The sequence below is a fragment of the Haliotis rufescens genome, unplaced genomic scaffold (genome assembly GCF_023055435.1).
Source record: "Haliotis rufescens isolate VD_foot unplaced genomic scaffold, xgHalRufe1.0.p SCAF_21, whole genome shotgun sequence".
NCBI lineage: Eukaryota > Metazoa > Mollusca > Gastropoda > Lepetellida > Haliotidae > Haliotis > Haliotis rufescens.
Genome location: NW_025963902.1, coordinates 10,221,523 through 10,242,112, shown reverse-complemented (window position 1 = coordinate 10,242,112; position 20,590 = coordinate 10,221,523). Strand labels below are relative to the sequence as shown.

The following is a 20,590-nucleotide window of genomic DNA, read 5'->3' as shown; positions in this document are numbered from 1 at the left end:
ATTGAAGAAATTTGAATAATTATTATCTTATGCCTCGTGTGAGTTGGATGAAAGAAACATCAAATGTGTGCTGTATTATTTGCCATTATTGAGAGATGACACACAATCCTTTAAAATGTGATTCTTCCTATGAGACGAAAGGGAGATACTTTGATTGCACCATGGATGCTGACAACATATAGTATTACTCATATTAGTCAAAGTGTATTACTTTTTTTTCAAAGATGCATATTTCCTGTCATAACTTGATATTACATCATGCACCATGGAAGCTGCTTGGCAACACACTCACATTAATCATATCGTATTTTTTAAAATATATTTATTCCTGTCATTACTTGATATGGCATTTTGCTTGAGCATTGGGACCCATTAGGTTAATATATTTTCTTAAAAGCTTATGCACTATTTTGAATCAGTTGACATTTATACCATAAAAAAGAGGAAGTAAAAAATAACATGACATTTCAAGAACATAAACGCAGATAATAACATCCCCTAGTTGGTATTTTGATCAGTTCATACAAGATACATATTTAGATTCGTTTTAAAGAAAATTGGATATGGATGAACGTATTTTTATATATTTTAGCTTTTAATTATTTCGACTATTTCTATCCTCTTTTTCGATTTTTCCTCACTACTGAACGAGATTGATATGAATCAAAACGATGCCATTATCGTTATAACCAAAGAAAATAACTAACACAAATTTTAAGCATGTAGTGCAAAATGGCGTCAAAACCGTTGAGATCTATTAGGGTCAATAGTTTATAATAAAAAGTCTTCAGCACCTTCCGTCCGAAACGATTTTTGTAAAGAATGTCCTTCTTTACATGGACATAACACTTAAGTTTGGCACAACGCTCTTAAGTGTCTCTCAGAATGGTCCTTGTATACCCTGTTCGCCATTGTAATGTACATCAATCCAGTTGATAAGATGTGTAAGTAGAAAGAGGGCTTTCTGTTAAGAGAACGACGACAGGCGAGTGGAACTTGTGAAATAATTCATAAACGTCTTGGCTTTTCATCGGTAGATAAATCGTGAAGACAGACAGTATCGGCTCTGGAGGCTCACAATAGAGGTAGGTGTTGGGAAAGAAATAATACATCAGACATTGATATTTTTTCAGTCGGAAACCCCAGTGGGCGTCTGTTCTGAAAGATCGGGAAAAGTAGTATAATTTGACTTACTTATGTCAACACCTAGTGTTTCCTTAATCATGGTTTGTTTCACCGTAAGTATTTTTTTTTATATTTTTTTTTTAACGCCGCTATATGGCTCATAATAATATTCTGGTACTAAAGTTTGTTGTTTAACACCGCACTCTGCAATATTCCAGCTGTATGACGGCGGTCTGTAGAGAATTGAGTCTGGAGCACATAATTCCGTGATTGACATCATGAGCATCGATCCACGCAATTGAGATCGATGACATGCATCAACCAAGTCAGCGAGCCTGACCACCCATTCCGTTAGTCGCCTCTTACGACAAGCTTAGGTTGCTGAAGACCTATTCTAACCTGGATCTTCATGGTTGAACTGCATAGCTGAAGCGCAGAGAGTTAGTGAGTGAGTGAGTATGGTTTTACGCCGCTTTTAGCAATATTCCAGCAATATCGCGGCGGGGGGCACCAGAAATGGGCTTCACACATTGTACCCATGTCGGGAATCAAACCCGGGTGTTTGGCGTGACAAGCGAACGCTTTAACCACAAGGCTACCCGACCGCCCCCAGGGAGTAGGAGCTTCAGTTAGTCATGTGTGTTGCACATGTAAGGGATGAAGTGATGCTCGGATAGAAGGATCTTTAATGTGTTTATAGCATTTCACATGGCAGAGACAAAGCATACCATGGGGTTGCCCAGTAAATAATCATGCACAGACCAGACAAACCAGTGATTGATATTCTGAGCAAACCAGTGATTGATATTCTGAGCAACGTCTCAAGCAGTAGTTAAGATGACACCATGTCAACGACCCTCACCACTTAATCATCTTTGTTTGTTTGTTGTTTAAAGCAGCAATCAGCATTATTACAGCTGTGTGACGGCAGCCTGAAAAAAAATGTGTCTCGACAAGACAATACAGTGATCGATATTATCAGCAATAATCCACACCATCAGGGTATGAGAAGAACACACTTTGTGCAGTGTCTCTGAGCCTGACCCCCTGATCCATATACAAGAATAGGTTGTTGGGGACGTAATGTAACCCAGTGTCCCCACAAAGCAATCAGGACTAAGCAACCCAGTGAGTGATAGCATGAGCAACTATCCACACCAGCTGGTTAGACCCGTGAAGATGGGGTAGAATAGGTCTTCAGCAACCCAAGCTTGCCGTAAAAGGTAACTATGCTTGTCGTAAAAGGCTAACGGGATGGGGTGGTCAGGCTCGCTGACTTGGTTGATGTATGGCATCGATCCCAAATGCGTGGATCGATGCTCATGATATTAATCACTGGATTGTCTGGTCCAGACTCGATTATTTTACAGACCACCGTCATATAGCTTGAATATTGCTGAGTGTGGCGTTAAACAACTAACAAACAAACAAACAAACCAGCTGGTTATGTTGGCACACAGTCTACAAGGTCACACATTATAACCACTGGATCCTTATTAAAGTGAGTGAGTGAGTTGGTTTAGTGCTGCTTTGAACATTATTCAAGTCATATCAGGACCTGTCAGCTTAGTGTAGGAGGTGAGGTAAAATTTTGTTTAACGTCGCATCCAAGATTATTGCACTTATACAGCGACGTGCATGTACGTGTGTGTGGTTGTGTGGCTGCTTGTACTAGTCCGGACTGATGCCGATTTATAGTGCTAGCTCACTGAGATACCATGCCGCAGTTTAACATGAATACCCCACTCAGACACAGTATACTGACTCCGAGCCGACCAGTCCTTGTTTTAGCCCCTTAATGCGGAGTGCCAGACAGGGTAACAACAAGTACCATCTTTTAACGTCTTTTGGTATGACGCAGCCGGGGATCGAACCCCGGAACTTCTGCTCTATGGGCTGACGCTCTACCATTAGACCATGGAGGCGGTCCTTAATGTAGGAGGAAAGCGAAGCAGGTCTCAGACGTTTACGACTTCAGGGAAACCCACAAGCATTCATCCAGTGCTGACAAACCTAGACACCAACTTCTCAGAATACCCCAGTGATGAATAACAAAGACAATAAAAGTGAAGTCTATATATTTGTATTTTGAAGCCATGCATTTTCTACAACAGTTAAACAAAATCTTCCTGTTGTACAAGTAGCTGTCATAAGATTACACACAGTATTTCCCGATCTTTGTATAACATAACACTATCACTACTCTCTATCACAGTTACTACAATGAAAACATCAAGTTCAATAAACATAAACAATCGAACATAAAGAAATCATGCTCGTGAAAAATGATAAAAATGAAAAAAAAAGGAATTAAAATATTCTCAAATATTGTAAATCATATCATATTATATCCATATTATATTATGCATAACAATTCTATGCAAGTCAACATAACATATCCTTTGTAGTATGGTCAATACAAAATGCATTCTGTTTTGCATATTTTCCTGAAAGTTACAGTGCTAAATAATGGTACAAACACATGCCATAAAAAGCTATTACAATGTAGCTACAATCCTCATAAAGGTTTCATGTGACGAAACAATCTCTGAAACATTGTGTTCCAGTTATATCATGCACAAAAATGATGTCCGATGCAATTCCCTGTTTTGACGTGACCATATGTTCCTGTGTCTTTTTCAGGTGATCAATTGACTTTCCTTTGCATGTGTTTGTGATGTGTCACTGGTGGAACAGGACATTTTCGTCAACTCTATCATCACTATTTGATAGTGATTCATAAACACATGCTACTGATATAATCGGAATCGTACAATCGACTCTGCTTTTAGAAGGGATTTCTGATGAATATGAAAAGGGCTTTGTCACTTTTATATATTACCATTCTCAACCCTAATGTTTTTTAAAATTAATAGTGCACAATATGTTTGAAAGTACCGTATTCAACGTAAAAAGCGCCCCGCCCTAATAAGCGCCCACGGCAATATTTGCCAATATATTGGCTAGTGAGCAAACCCAATTAGCACTCTTCCGACTGATCAATGTACACAATTCGTGTAAATTTATTTGTGTTATATGCACCCCTAATTACGGGCTATAAAATCCTTGAAAAATGTATCTGTCGTGTATAATACGCAGACTTTTCTTTTGTATCATTTCAGGCTGTCAGCAGAAACCATAAAATTTACGATCTTTCGAATCTTTCACCAAAACTATATTCTAATAAGAGCTTCCTATTTCTAATTTTGAGAGCGCCCTGGGCGCTTATTACGTCGAATACGGTATGTAATTCATTGCTCATTGAGATAAAATGTCCTGTCTAGTACCAGAGTGAAAGTGGAAGCTATATGACAATGCCATGTGTCACAGAGACTTCACAGAGTGAGTTGGTACCAATGCCACTTTGGCCCCAACAGTTCCACAGTGTTTCAGTCATAATGATATCTTGTCACTTTTGACTTGGGTGGAAGTTTTAAGGTTGTGAACATTTGGTGAAACCATTGGCAAGATGCTGATGAACCAAACATCAGTATCAGGTCTAATCTCATATACATACTGACAACAAGCAGATTCTGACTGGCAAGCTAAGGGAGAAATTGGGGCATCTTACACCACAAGCCATCAGTGCCCCTGCCTAATCTGGAAGGAGTGAGTGAGTTGGGTTTATGCACTTTTAACATTATTCCAGTTATATCACGGCGTGTCAGCTTAATGTGGGAGGAAAGCCCGAAGTGATGCAGGTCTAAGACGTTTACCACTTCGGTGAAACCCACGAGCACAGGTGTCGTGCTGACAAACCTAGAAACATAATTGGGGTGAACCGGGATTCGAACCCACAATCATAGGTTTCTGGCGTGCCAAAGGGATGCAACTCTGCACAGTGAATCGCGGCACCTTAGACGACTGGGCCACCCGTGCCCCCTCATCTGGAAGGAGCTATGACATTGGTAGAAGTCCGATTTTCAAAATGAAATCATTTGCATCATATTTGAAACAGATGTATTTGTTTAGAAAAATTCATGCCCAATTATCCCAACATTCCTATTTCAAAGTTACTTCTTAATAAATTGACAAAGGGGGACTTATTTAAATCATACCTAGGTTAAATAATTTTCACTAATTGGAACAGGGCACTTAATATTGCGACTACGGCAAATGCAGAACTATATAAAACTAAATAATGACCAATAGATTTTGAATATTGTTATTGTAGCACAAAATATCTCACAGCACACATACAATGGCTATCTATACACAAAGAAAACACATTTTCCAATTTTAACTCAAAGGACAAGAAATCAATTATAGCAGTCAATATTTAATCACATAGCAAAATATGATGACTGTGTGACCAAATGACATTGTTGTGTTTGGTTGTCTCATGCCAAAATCCACAGAACTTAATTTTGCCAAATATTAAAAAATTGGAAAATGCATTTTCAGAGTGTTTCAGCACAGTAGATCCTGAATGGACACGTGTATACATTACAATACATACATTTGCACATGACATTAACCTGAGATTCTCCAAATGCACAGCACAACAGACCATCTAAAGAGTATTACTGATGCCAAACACTGACTACTTGATTATGTCAATTTTTTAACAGAGCAATCATGATTCTTCCACCATTTTAAACCTTCACAAAACATCCACAACAACCATTTCATCACTTCAGTTGGTGGTAGTCCATCTTCCTGAGGCAAAGGGAGTCAACTGACTGTAAAAGTCCAGTTTCCACCCTTGCTGAACTAGGCTTGAATTCCTGGGCTCGATCGTAGCGCCACCAGTGGCTTTTACGAATTATGTCCCTTCTATGCCTCTCCTGTTGACCAATCAGATTCCACCTCTCGTAACTTGCATTTGCTTAAAACAAAATGGCGTGTCAGTTCAAGTCGATCTGATCGATAATCAAGATCTATATTGTATTAAAACGGGTCTTGCATCGCGAAGTGCATCAAATCACGCGAGCACCTTGATTAAAAACATGAAAAGATTTGAAAAATATCTGTTGACGAGTTGGCGGTGCACATGCTTTGTAAATCCTGCAATCAATCGAAATCTGCATGATGGTTTACGAACCGGATTTTGATTTTGTTGCGCGATTTTGATTGGACTATGCATAGACTCGTTAGTCCAGCCAAAATGTAACTCCACAATACCATCCTAGTTAGGCAAGGGTGGAAACTGGACTTTTATAGTCAGTTAACTCTCTTGCCTCTGGAAGATGGTGGTATTCCAACACACATTAACAGCTTCCTTACGGATGTCTCCTGAGGTCTCCTGAGGTCTCCTTGACATCTGACCTGTATTGGAGTGAGTGAGTGAGTGTGTGAGTGAGTGAGTTGGGTTTAACACTGCTTTGAACAGTATTCCAGTTATATTGCGGCATGTCAGCTTAATGTTGGAGGACAGCCCAAAGTGATGCAGGTCTCAGACGTATACCACTTTGGTGAAACCCACGGGCATGGGTAAGGTGCTGACAGACCTGCAAACACACTGTGATTGGCACCCAGGATCATAGGTTTCGGGTTCTAAATCAAGCATGACTGTTAAGATTAAGCAGTAACTGCAAAGACAGTCCTATTTACAATTAAATTGCTATGATTTACAATGATTTACAGTGATCAAAGACGATTTAAGATAATTTACGATGCCAATTATCAATAGTTGTCAGAGAAAACCTTTCTTCTGAATATGTCAAGTAAAACAGCCATTTTAGCAATTTGGCACAAGTTTATTCCTTGTGGCTGGATGGCAATTGAAATTAACACTGCGAAACAAGAAATTAAGGAATATATAACTGTATGATATTAATGATAAGGCCATGTTTTCTAACAAGAAAAATTATCACACAGTGATTGAGTGAGTGAGTTGGGTTTAACGCCGCTTTTAACAGTATTCCAGTTATATCGTGGCGTGTCAGCTTAATGTGGGAGGACAGCCCGAAGTGATGCAGGTCTCAGACGTTTACCACTTTGGTGAAACCCACGAGCACGGGTATGGTGCTGACAAACCTAGAAACATAATCGGGGCGAAACGGGATTCGAACACACAATCATAGGTTTCTGGCGTGCCCAAGGGACACAACTCTGTTGAATCGCGGCGCCTTAGACGACTTGGCCACCTGTGCCCCCAATTATGACACAGTATAATCCTACCATTCAGTCGGTGTCGTGTAACATCATGGTATTAATTTCCTCGAATACAATCCATATTGTCTGCCAGGCTCTACTTTGTGTGAGTCAGGCCCAGGCCTGAGTGAGTGAGTGAGTATGGTTTTACGCCACTTTTAGCAATATTCCAGCAATATCACAGCGGGGGGACACCAGAAATGGGCTTCACACATTGTACCCATGTCGGGAATCGAACCCGGGTCTTCGGCGTGACGAGCGAACGCTTTAACCACTCGGCTACCCGACCGCCCCCACTGGGCCTGAGACTATACTTAGCAGCCGACTACGATAATTTATTTGCTTGTTTGCTGCTTAACTGTTTGCAGATCATATTTGTTCGTTGTTTAATGCCGCCCTCAGCAATATTCTAGCTATATGATGATTTTTTGTAAATATAAAAATCAAGTTTGGAACAGACAATCCAGTGACTGACATCATGAGCATCGATCTAGTCAATTGGGATATGATGCAGCAACAAGTCAGCAAGCCTGACCCCCCGTTCACATCAGTCACCTCTACAACAAGCATGAGATGCTACGGAACAATTCTAACATGGATCTTCAGGACCTCTTCTAATCTGGAATCCCACGAGGGAGCTCATTTGTGGGCCCTGACACTACAAGAAGATACTGTATGGCTACCCTGGGTCCATGCAATAACTATAACATAGGAGAACTGCAGCCAAGTCAGGACATCGTCTTGGTCCAGTGGCTGTCTTCCCTGTGGTGCCTATAGAGTATCTATAACATAGGAGAACTGCAGCCAAGTCAGGACATTGTCTTGGTCCAGTGGCTGTCTTCCCTGTGGTGCCTATAGAGTATCTATAACATAGGAGAACTGCAGCCAAGTCAGGACATCGTCTTGGTCCAGTGGCTGTCTTCCCTGTGGTGCCTATGGAGTATGCATCATAATTTGTCTCTAAACTTGCTGCCTTTTAATTAGCTTCTAAAGAACTTTCTAGTTGGCCTCTCAACAAGGTGTTATCTGGAATACAAACATATTCAAGATTATTGAGAAAAAAATACAAATATTGATAGCATAAAGATAATTTCAGAATCTGTGGTATAAATATCTAGATACATTGCAAACAGAATCATGTCAGACAGAAAGTTACTTTCCAAATTGTTGTACTTAGGGACTGATATTTATTGGGGGAGGGAGGGGGGGTGCAGGCACTGGGGCTTCGGAAGTTGAGGATGCCAAATTCAATACAACTGTTAGAGGGGGCAGGGGCACGAGAGACTGATCATTTATTATAGGGGGATTACGTGGGGGTGGGGTCGAGTGTCCTGAAAGATGTTACATTGGGGGTGGAAACATGTTACGTAAAACTGGGGTTGTTGGGTCATCAATTGTTTCTTTCCAATTTCAAAAAAGAGTATATAGTCTGGTCGAATGAATGAACGAAGAACTTAGTAAAAATGTTGAATATCACTTTGTTCAAAATAATGGTATGCGTATGAGTAAAAATAATAGAGAATATTTTCATTACAATTTAGTTTAGTATCATGACGATCCTATACTACTTCTGTGGCAAAATATGATACAGTTCTAGGACCAATCCCACTACTCCCCTTCCAATAATAAATTACCAGTCCCTTGTTACATGACCATGTACAAAAAGGTGAGGTGAAATGGGGCTTAACGTCGCGTCCAAGATTATTGCACTTATATAGCGTTGTGCACACACGTGTGTGTGTGTGTGTGTGTGTGTGTGTGTGTGGCTGCTTCTACTAGTCCGGACTGATACCGATTTATAGTGCTAGCACGCTGAGATACCATTTAACATGAATACCCCACTCAGACACAGTATACTGACTCCGAGACGACCAGTCCTTGTTTGAGCCCCTTAATGCCGAGCGCCAGTCAGGGTAACAACAAGTACCATCTTTTAACGTCTTTTGGTATGACGCGGTCGGGGATCGTACCCAGGACCTTCCGCTCTCCGGGCAGACGCTCTACCACAAGACCACGGAGGGGGTCTATACAAAAAGAAAGATTGGCTTTCTGACACTTCCTAACCCCTCCGGAGATTTTCTGAAAGACCCAAAATTTTGTATGGAGAAACAAATAAGAAAGAATCAAAAGGGAATCATTATGCAAACCAGTTGCCGGGGAAACTGGGAATGATTGATGATTACTCTCATGTAAGAGCATCAAATATTTCCTGGATCAGGAAGCTTGTAACAACGAAAAATTGTAAATGGAAAACTTTACTGTTAGCACAACACTTGGACTGCAACGAATACACTATGAGGCCTGTATGATACGTATCATGAATATAGGGTAACAAATACGAATATTTATTCACGAATACAATAACAAGTTACTTCCAGTGTTACGTGCTCACGGTAATCAGCATTGGGGAAAAACATCGTGTCAGTGTAAAACTTGAGTTTACTAAAAATATACGTAAATGTCATGTTATTGCTTAGGTTGAAACATTTCAGTGATATTTTTGTGTGAAGCAAACAAGCAATACATTGCAACAATGACGCTTAAAATATAGCCTCATGTTTTGGTTGACAGCACCATTAGGGGCCTTGACAAACTGACACAAGTTACGCTACTGCTGGCTTGTTTATATTCCATTTTGCATATCTCGCTTTGATAAATAACTGACGAGTTAAAAAACACTGTTTACTAGGGCTGCAACGAATACACTATGAGGCGAATACGATTCATATCACAAATATAGGGTAACAAATACGAATATTAATTCACAATTACAATAACAAGTCAGCAATTTATGTATTATTTATTATATTCAGTGAAACAATAACATCACATTTATATACTGCACTTATCCAGGTACTAGTGTTTGCTCAAATGCGACAACGACCAGTGAAAACAATACTATCAAATTAAATATTATTAGAGTGTTGTCATTGAAAGAAATCTATGCATATAATATGTTGTTATGGATATTTTTAGGTACAGGGTATGTAAATATACATGATAGCATATTCATAAATATTTGATTCCAGTGGCCACGAATAACAAATTCAATTCATGAAGGTATATGGTTCGATTCATCGAATACGCGAGTGAATCGTAACAGCCCCACACAACACACAGAATGTGTAACTACTTCTTCTTCTGGGAACAACTTTCCTTTTGAGGTTTCTGGAAAGGTCTCTAATAATATAAAAAAAAGATGATTTACGACCACCATGATGAAGATGGTTTTGGGTATTGGTGCACCCACCTGACGCTGTTGCTTGTGATGTCTACCGAGAGTCGCTTCCCTTCCTCTTCCATCTCTACGTCAGTCCCGGACGTATTTCTGGTGACAAATTTACAACAATAAACTTTAGATATACAACAAACACATTCGTCATGCATGTGTGTGTGTGTGTCCGCTTGTACAAGTCCGGCCTAATTGTGGTTTAACAGTGCTAGCCCACTGAGATACCATACTGCAGTTTAACATTGATACCCCACTCAGACACAGTATACTAATTTCGAGCTTCTTGTATGACGTGGCCGGGAATACAACTGACCTTTCACCCTCTGTGCAGACGTTCACTACATTTGACAAGGGATATTCTTGTATGACGTGGCCGGGAATACAACTGACCTTTCACCCTCTGTGCAGACGTTCACTACATTTGACAAGGGATATATTTCTCAAATAAAATCAAACATAAATACAAAGGACATAAACAATTTGGCTTATTTGTATTGTACTTTAAGACATACACCAAACTCTTGCTCCAAAGGAACATCCAGATTAGGAAATCATTGGTACAGTTGGTGCTGTGCAGATGCTAGCTGCAAGATCATCAAGGAGGGGGATATCTCGGCCCCATTTCACAAAGCAATCATTGCCCTGTGATGATCGTAAACCTATGTTAAAGTTACGATCACCTTACCATGCTTAGAGATGAGATCGCTTCATTAAACGGTGTCTGAGGCTAAAGGGCCCTTCTAACAAGGTCTCGCTGTATATTCCTCACCTGGTTTAAACTACACATAGACAATTGGGGCAGAGTGGGCAAGCGGTCAAAAGCGCCAGCCTAGCAAGCACCACCACCATCACCACCACCACCACCACCACCACCACCACCAACAGTAACAGCAACAACAACAACGATGAAAGTCATTCAATACCTTCTCTTTCGCTTCCTGATGATAGGATTATCAGCTTGAACGAGTGGTTTCAGTGTCAGCTGGTTCTCTGACATCCTCATCTTCGTCAGGTGCTCTGCATGGGCTATCTTAACGTCTTCAAAACTCTCCTGGGGATCAGAAACATCATAAGTGCCCAAACATGTCTACTTGCCATCATTTGTCTTTCGGAATATCCTGGCACATAATACCAATCACCGGTTTGTGTGGTCAAGACTTGATTATTTACAGGCTGACATCATATAGTTCAAATTTGGCAGCATTCAGTGTTAAACTAAAAGCAAACAAACATACAAACGAACAAGAAACCAGATCAGAACAGTTGAAACTCCTAATAATCCTGGGCACCATTTCTCAAAGCGATCTTAGCGCTACGATGATCGTAAGCCTGTGTTAAAGTATGGGACTTACGATCACCTTAGCAGTAAGATCGCTTTGAGGAACAGGGCCCTGGACCTCATTCCTTAAATTGATCTTAGTGGTAAGTCCATCTGAACTATCATTCATTAAAACAGACTTGCGTCAAAACCAGTGCTGAAATCACTTTGTGAGTGAGTGAGTATGTTTTTTACGCCGCTTTCAGCAATATTCCAGCAATATCACGGCAGGGGACAGGAGAAATGGGCTTCACACATTGTACCCATGTCGGGAATTGAACCCGGGTCTTCAGCATGACGAGCGAACGCTTTAACCACTAGGCTACCTGATCGCCCCGAAATCACTTTTTTGAATGGGAGTCTGAAGATCGTATAGCTAGAGACACACCTTGCTGGCGATGACGGCTGGAGAGTGCAGCTTATTGTCCGAGGCATCATGTAACCAGGGGTGATGGAGGAGGTCTGAGATGGTCATACGCTGGGAGGGATCCACATGGAGAAGGCTGAAATTGGGCGGAAGGTTTAACTTGACTGACAATCCTCAATGCAAGTGTATTATGATACAAGTGATTATCATTAGCCAGACACTTGTCATGAAATATTCCTATGTGTAGAGTCACTGAAGTAACCATTTATCATGTACTGTAAATCTGGAAGTTAATGCGTCTCCAAATTAATACGACTGCTGACACCTAGCCAGTATCAATGTGACCCCCCCACCATCCCTTGCCCAGTGGAATGATATATATCTTTACAGCAAATAGCACCGCTTATTAGCTCTGAGTAGAGCACTTCCGAAAAGAAAAATAAACAGTGTTTTCCTAAAAACAACACACAGTTTATATGTTTACTCTGTTGACTGGCATTAAGGAAGTTCAAAGGCAATAAAATAATTTAACCTACAACAGTTCACTGATTGGTATGCGGAGAAGGTGTCAACAAGCTTGACACGAGTTGGTAGAACTCTTGACCCCAGCAGTGATAACTCACCGTGTGCCTATTATGTAATTCCTTTTCTTTGAATGACATTATTATATACTTGTTACACCTACTTCTCAATAAACTGTGTTTGTGTTTATATTCAAATTAATATTTCTGCTGTCCAAAGACTGCAGGCCGTCTTAGCGTTGATAGTCATTTGGAGACATAATTGCAAAGCTAATTAATGCAAGCAAAAAAAACTCACATTTTTTGCATTTAATTCACGCTCGCGTTAATTTCAAGATTTTCAGTATATATATAGCTAACATGTTTGTTCATCTAGGACTAATTTCAATTCTTCATATAGATGTAGTCTGATACTCATTCTTAGGTGATTGATTGATTGGTTGATTGATTGGTTGATTGATTGATTGGTTGGTTGATTGATTGATTGATTGATTGATTGATTGATTGATTGATTGATTGATTGATTGATTGATTGATTGATTGATTGATTGATTGATTGAGTGAGTGAGTGAGTGAGTGAGTGAGGTGTAACGCCTCTTAACAGTATTCCAGTAATCACAGCACCACAGCATGTCAGCTTGATGTGGGAGGAAAGCCCACAGTGATGCGGGTCTCCGACATTTACTACTTCGGTGAGCCCGTCAAGCACGTGTATGGTGCTGACAAACCTAGAAACATACTCAGGGCGAACCGGGTGAACCGGGATTCGAACCCATGATCATAGTAAGACTGGTGTACCAAAGCAATGCAACTCTGCACAGCGATTTGTGGAGCCTCAGTCGACTTGGCCAACCCACCCTCTTACCCTCACACGCCCATACTTCGGCCCAGTTAGTGTCCCTTTATGTGAAAGCATACCTCACCCGCTCAGTGACAGCTCTTTTCATGACAAACATTAATTATTATTATAAACATTATTATCAAATTAACACACAAGAAGAATAATAATTATTTTTATGAACATAAATTTAATCTTTTTTATTCTCTTTTCCTCACCCACGGATGATGTCCTTCGCCGACTCTGAAATCCTCTCCCAATCTTGTTCAGGAAACTCGTAATCCCCATTGAGGATCTTCCTCTTCATCTCAGTGGTGATGGAGCGACTGGGCGTCTCGGAGTAGAAGGGAGGGTAGCCACACAGCATGATGTACAGGATGACGCCCATACTCCACATGTCACAGCTCTGTGGGTAAAAAAAAAATCACTTATGTTTGCATTTCTTTCTGACTATGCATGCATTGTTTCTGGCTTTTATAATATAGTTGAGAAAACCACGACAAACATATTATAGTGTGTGGGTGGGAGAGAGAGGATCAGAATAGTAGGAAATCATTTAATTAAATTGTATCTCAAAGTGGCTTAATGCTAAGAACTCACCTTGTCATATGTATAACTTTTTGGTGTGCTGGTCTTGTTTTTAAGATGATTCTGTGCTTCTAAAACCTGGAAGATAAAGGCAAATTAAGTGAGTTCCATGCCGGTTTTATAGTGTTAGTCAACTGAGATACCATGCCACAGTTTAACATGGATACCCCACTCAGACACAGATTATCTGGACAAAGGGAGATAATTCAGCTACAAACCCTTAATCACAAACTTCATGACAGTAATGATTTCATTGTTTGGGTTTCACATGATACAGGCATCCATCCTCCTTTCAATAGAATTCATTCAGAATCCTTGTTTTTTTGTATTAATCAAGCTGTTAATTAAGCCATCCTGTGTTATGTGCGTATTTGTTCAAAACACATTAATCATGTTAACAGATCAACAAATATCCTTTCAAAGTGTGTCCTACAGAGAACAGGAGCTTATTCTGAACCTACCATTGTGATTGGCATTCAGAGGCAAACATTTTCCAAGCCTCACATATCTTCCAATTCCTGCTATCTTACACTACCCTGTTCCATCTGTTCTCTGTATCTCCTCTCTGTTACACCCGTGAAGATCCGGGGTAGAATAGGTCTTAAGCAACCCATGCTTGCCACTATGCTTGTAAGAGGCTACTAACGGGATCGGGTGGTAAGGCTCCCTGACTTGGTTTGATGCATGTCATTGATCCCAATTGCGTGGATCGATGCTCATGATATCAATCACTGGATTGTCTGGCCCAGACTCGATTATTTACAGACCGCCGTCCTCTAGCTGGGATATTGCTGAGTGCGGCGTAAAACAACCAACCAACCTCTCTCTGTTAATTGTAACTATCTGACTGGACACAGATCTCTACATCTTCCCAAGGCAAGAGAGTTAACTGACTATAAAAATCCAGTTTCCACCCTTGCCAAACTAGACTGGTATTATGGAGTTACATTTTGGCTGGACTAACGAGTCTATGCACAGTCCAATCAAAATCGCGCAACAAAATCGAAATCCGGTTGTAACTTGTGCAGATTTCGGCCGATTGCAGGATTTGCAAAGAATGTGCACCGCCAACTTGTTGTAAACAGATATTTTCCAGACCTTTTCATGTTTTTAATCAAGGTGCTCCCGTGATTTAATGCACTTTGCAATGTAAGACCTGTTTTATCACAACAGAGATCTTGATTATCGATCAGATCGTCTTAACTAGGAGCCGCCATTTTGTTTAAATCAAATGCAGTGATACGAGAGGTGGAATCTGATTGGTTCATAGTAGAGGTTTAGAAGGGACATAACTTGTAATAACCACTGGTGGCGCTACGATCGAGCCCAGGAATTCCAGCCTAGTTCGGCAAGGGTGGAAACTGGACTTTTAAAGACAGTTAACTCCCTTGCCTCAGGAAGATGAAGTCTCTGTGACAAAGCCCTGGGCGGTTGTTTTGCTGAGAAGGCTCAGATCAATGGGGTCCTCACCTGGGGTGCGACATAGTAGGGTGTGAAGTGCGGGGTCTTGAGATCACCATCATCAAACTTGGCAAAACCAAAGTCAGAGAGCTTCACAGTGGCTTCCTGAAAGGAGACACAATATGCGAATACTATGCACTCAAAATGAGCAGAAAAATGTTTCTCCGCTTGCATTTGTATGGTTTAATATGACAAAATCTTAAAATTGAATATCAATCCAAACATCATAAAAAAGTGGCCATCAACATAGAAATAGTACTCGAAAAAAGAAGTTCCCTAAAATCATCCATCAACCTACACTTGACTTTTCTAAGATCACTTACTCTGGATCAGTGATTCTAATCACACTCAATCAATGCAACTCCATGAAAACTTGGACAAAGGGAGATAATTCATCTTCAGTGAGACCTCATACTGTTAAAACAGTTTCCTGACACGGAAATGTTTTCATTGTTCATGGTTTCAAATAATGCACTGATCGTTGCTATTGGACCCAGTTTCAACCAACATACCCTAAACCATACTACTGGAACGTCAAGCTGGACACAACAATATTCTATCAGTCAGTGCATGAGTTTCTAAACTGTGCACTAAATAATAAAGCAGCAATTCGTATGACTCCCAGTTTTCATAGGCTAAAGGGGGAGGTGGGGTAGCCTTGTGGATAAAGCTTTGGCCTGTCACAATGAAGGCCTGGGTTCGATTCCCCAAATGGGTAAATGGGTGAAGCCCATTTCTGGTGTCCCCCGCCGTGATATTGCTGAAATATTGCTAAAAGCAGGGTAAAACCATACTCACTCACTCATAGGCTATAGTAGATTAATGATAATGTTTCACACTGAATGACTGATGTGCAGAGCTCCAGATAAGCTGCGTATCTGCATAAAATACGCATCAGAAATGCAGAAATATGCAGTGAAATAAAATTCAAGCGTATCAAATACACAACGAACATTACAGATACACTACAAAAATAAAACTAGTGCGTATCATCAAAATATTGTGAAGTAACCCTTCGTATTCGATTAGCAAATCAAACTTATTTTGAAATTATATATGGACATTCCGTCAACCTTGCCAAACTCCACGATGACAGTTACATCATGATCATTTGCCATCACACTTTCTTGTGGAAGTATCGCGGTATTTTTGAGTCCTATAAAGCTCTCGAACCCACACGACAACAGTTTGCAGGGACTAGATGAAGAGTTTTTAAATATTTAACTTAAATACCCACATGTGTAAAAACTAGTGGGTAACAGAAATTTGAATACCCAGATAGAATTACTGATACCCAATGATTTTAAAATGCATGGGTAAAATACCCACAAAACCAAAAGCTTATCTGGAGCTCTGGATGTGAGATTCTCAAACCTTTGTAGCATTGGTTAGAAGTAGATTCTCTGGCTTCAGGTCTCTGTGTGCTATGTTCAGGCTATGGCAATGATAGACAGCCTCGGCTATCTGTAGAAAATACAGGGAAACATTGCTAGTGTGACACTGATGGTATGACAACTTCCTATTAATTATTTAAACATTTATTTAAACAGCTTAGCATGTTAAGTTTTATTATTAATAACAACATCATTAGAAGGTAACAGAGACCTCAGAACACATCAGAAAACTGCTTTCAATATTTAAACAAAATGTACAGGACACTGAAACATATATTCTAATTTGTTTCTCTCAGTTTAAAGACCGAACATGTAAATGATCATTAATAAATTCTACTGTGTAAGATGAAAACATGGTTTATAAATTCGGGGACGAATTGAAAAATGAAAAGCAATGGGTGTTTTAGTCCACCGACCAGAAATAAGTTAAATGTTAAAAAACTCATTTACGGTCGCAATCAATATAACAATTTATTCAAAATGCCTGTTGTTTTTCCCTTTATGCTTAACATTTTGAGAAAATAAAAATAAATATTGGAAATTAGAAATTAAAAACAAATTCTATTTTGACCTACCAACCTGAATTTTGGTCCTGAACACCCCCCAAAAAAGTCAGTTTAATAAGGCAATGACTGACAGCAGAATACTGGCTTTGTGACAGTAACTACCTGTTTGAGATAGCCAGCACATTCTCGCTCAGTGAGACACTGCTCCTCGATGATGCGATCAAACAGCTCCCCTCCATCCATCAGCTCCAGCACCAGCAGCAACTGGGCCCTGAAAATAAGGAGCATGCCACTGATGATTGTCTACACTACTTGCAATGGTCTCTAACATGCATGGTTCCCACTTTTCATAAAAGCCTCTCAAATTCTTCAAATTCTACACATCTGTGTTCACCAGTAGACATTAATTTCCAATCATAATAATAATAATAATAATAATACTATTATTATTATTATTATTATTATTAATAATTTGCATGCTCACAGCACTACATTTATTTTTATCCACTGGATCAGTGTACACACGATTTCTTTCGCAGCTAAATCCACCTTATGAGCCTCTAGAAGGTTTACTGTCACAACAGCATCTTATCCTACTGGGTACCCAGTCACTGCTCATGACAGAGAAATATTTTGAACAACAAATTGCCAAAGGACACAACAGCATCTTATCCTACCGGGTATCCAGTCACTGCTCATGACAGAGGAATATTTTGAACAACAAATTGCCAAAGGACACAACTGCATCTTATCCTACCGGGTACCCAGTCACTGCTCATGACAGAGGAATATTTTGAACAACAAATTGCCAAAGGACACAACAGCATCTTATCCTACTGGGTACCCAGTCACTGCTGCATGACAGGGGAATATTTTGAACAACAAATTGCCAGAGGACACAATTGGAGGTAATGGTGATTCTGCTGTAACCCCACTGGAGCCAGATTTATGTACCTATAATGCTACTACAGATTGAATTTTTTATGTGTAAACGCTGATGCGATTCAACGATCGTCATGATACGTATTAAAAGAAACATCCATATTAATTAATAATGGATATAATTTACTATAGCACACGAGGATATTGGAAAGGTATAGGAGCAATACAAAAATTAGCCACCGCGGTTAAGGTATCTTAAGATGTGGCCAAGCATTGGTTAAAGAAACAAGCGATGTGGCAAATATACTTACCAGCACCGCGTTATATCCCGAGGAAGAAGTTTGATATTTTCACAACGAATGAAGTTCATTAGGCTGACCTCTTGTTTCTTCCCAATGATAACGTAAGACGCAAAACGTATAAATACGCTTTAACCGTAGTGGATGTGGCTAGTCAATACAAAGAGGCTGAGCCATTAACCTCAAAAGATTCAACAGAAGTAGCTACTGCATCTTATCCTACCTGGTACCCAGTCACTGCTCATGACAGAGGAATATTTTACACAAAAAATTGCCAAAGGACACAATAGATGTAACATGTGTTTAGGACCAAAACACTAGAAACTCCCAGGAGTCAAGCTCCTACACATGATCACCCATCCACCAACTCTCTGCAGCCAACATGCTTAACTTAGCCCAAAGCGTGACTTTTGCGCTGTACAAAGATCAAATGCCTCCAGATGCTGAAAATGAACTGACTGACTTACTTAGACTCTTTGTCCCCAGAAAAACGAACTTTGTTTGCATATACATCCTGCAGTCCGACAATGTTGGGATGACTTCTACACAATGAATGGATGTGAACTTCACGACGGGCTTTTGATGAATCCAAGATACTTTTCAGAGCATATTTCACACCAGATACCTTGTGCCTACAAGACCTGCAAATTATGAAAAGATACAAAAATATCAGTTCAGTAGTACAAATAAAGTGAGTGAACACAAATGCAATTAGCAATATTCCATCTGTAAACAGCTGGGCCATCTAAAAACATCGGAATTATCATTGATGTGATGAAATATTAATGATTATCTATATGAAAATTGTGTCATCGATAACATCTAACGGATTATCCGATATTTGTGTACAAGTCCACCAAAATATACTTTGTGCGGATCTGCATTGCTACAGATTGTCCAGTTCCGCTTTAAAATTGATAAAGAAAAAGTAATGTGTGTACAAAATTAAGGTTTTCAACTGGTTATTGATGTGTTCTACAACATTCAAGTATAACTTCTTTGTTTGAATGTTATTTTATCAAAAAACATGTTTTCTCACCTGACAGGGCCATTTATTCCAGTTCCGAGTTTGTCATGCCAGTTGACATCATAGTCATCTGATATTGCCGTTGTCTGTATTATGAAAACTGGATTATTAACAAAATGTATACACTAACCTCTTCTGAGCACATTTCAAGGCTTAACCATTAACCATAATAAAGTTGTCATAATGTCAATTTTAAATACTGAGAGTGGGTGCAGAGCAAGTGTTAAATATGGTCCTTGGGGATGTTGTGATATTATTTGAATCTTATATTTTAAAGTATTTAAACTTATATCTTAAATTTTTAACATAAGAATTATGACAAGGACTCAAGCCAGACTGTCATGCTTAATTTTGAAAACTGTATAATAGACTTATAAGGACTGAAACCAACATTTATACACAATCTGTTTTCTTTGTTCATAAATATTTAGTAAGAATTTATGTAGACGAAAGCAAAGTATCTAAAAATAGTTCTTACTCTGCTTGATAACGTTTTGTCAGCATAAAAAAACTGCTTAGAAATCATAAACGCGTAACACTCTGAAAGTCAGAAGATACTAGATAATAGGTACTCATGTAATCACTGATTATACTAAGACAGACCATGGCGTGGCAGCAATAATTATATGACTTCGGCAACACACATTCATTGGCAATTATCATTACACACTATAAAATACTAAGCTGCTCGTGGATTTTGACAGTTGCCTTTTTCCGTTTGAAATTCATCTCTTGTCGACTTTAGAGAATGACTGCCTACTAATTCCAGGGCTGGCATCCCAGTTGACATGAACTAAACATATCTCGATCAAAGTTTACTGTAAAGGCACATCGGAATGACCACGATTTACCTTAGGACTGAGTGTAGCTTCTTCGGTTGTCATTTTTGACAGCCATACTGTAAATAACGCCCCCTATCGGCAATATTTATAACAA

General features: G+C 39.6%; 1 protein-coding gene across 1 annotated transcript; it reads right to left on the bottom strand.

The window, feature by feature from the left end:
• Nucleotides 1–7,091: 7,091 nt before the first annotated feature.
• LOC124145745 (MAP kinase-activated protein kinase 5-like) lies at nt 7,092–20,587 on the bottom strand. The gene is made up of 12 exons (XM_046515638.2): nt 20,506–20,587; nt 19,667–19,740; nt 19,095–19,268; nt 17,609–17,717; nt 16,921–17,010; nt 15,556–15,651; nt 14,098–14,163; nt 13,716–13,903; nt 12,160–12,274; nt 11,377–11,504; nt 10,472–10,549; nt 7,092–8,247 (listed from the first exon to the last, which is right to left on the bottom strand). Exons 1-12 carry the CDS (start codon nt 20,536–20,538, stop codon nt 8,244–8,246), a joined length of 1,155 nt encoding a protein of 384 aa, XP_046371594.2. The 5' UTR covers nt 20,539–20,587; the 3' UTR covers nt 7,092–8,243.
• Nucleotides 20,588–20,590: the final 3 nt, after the last annotated feature.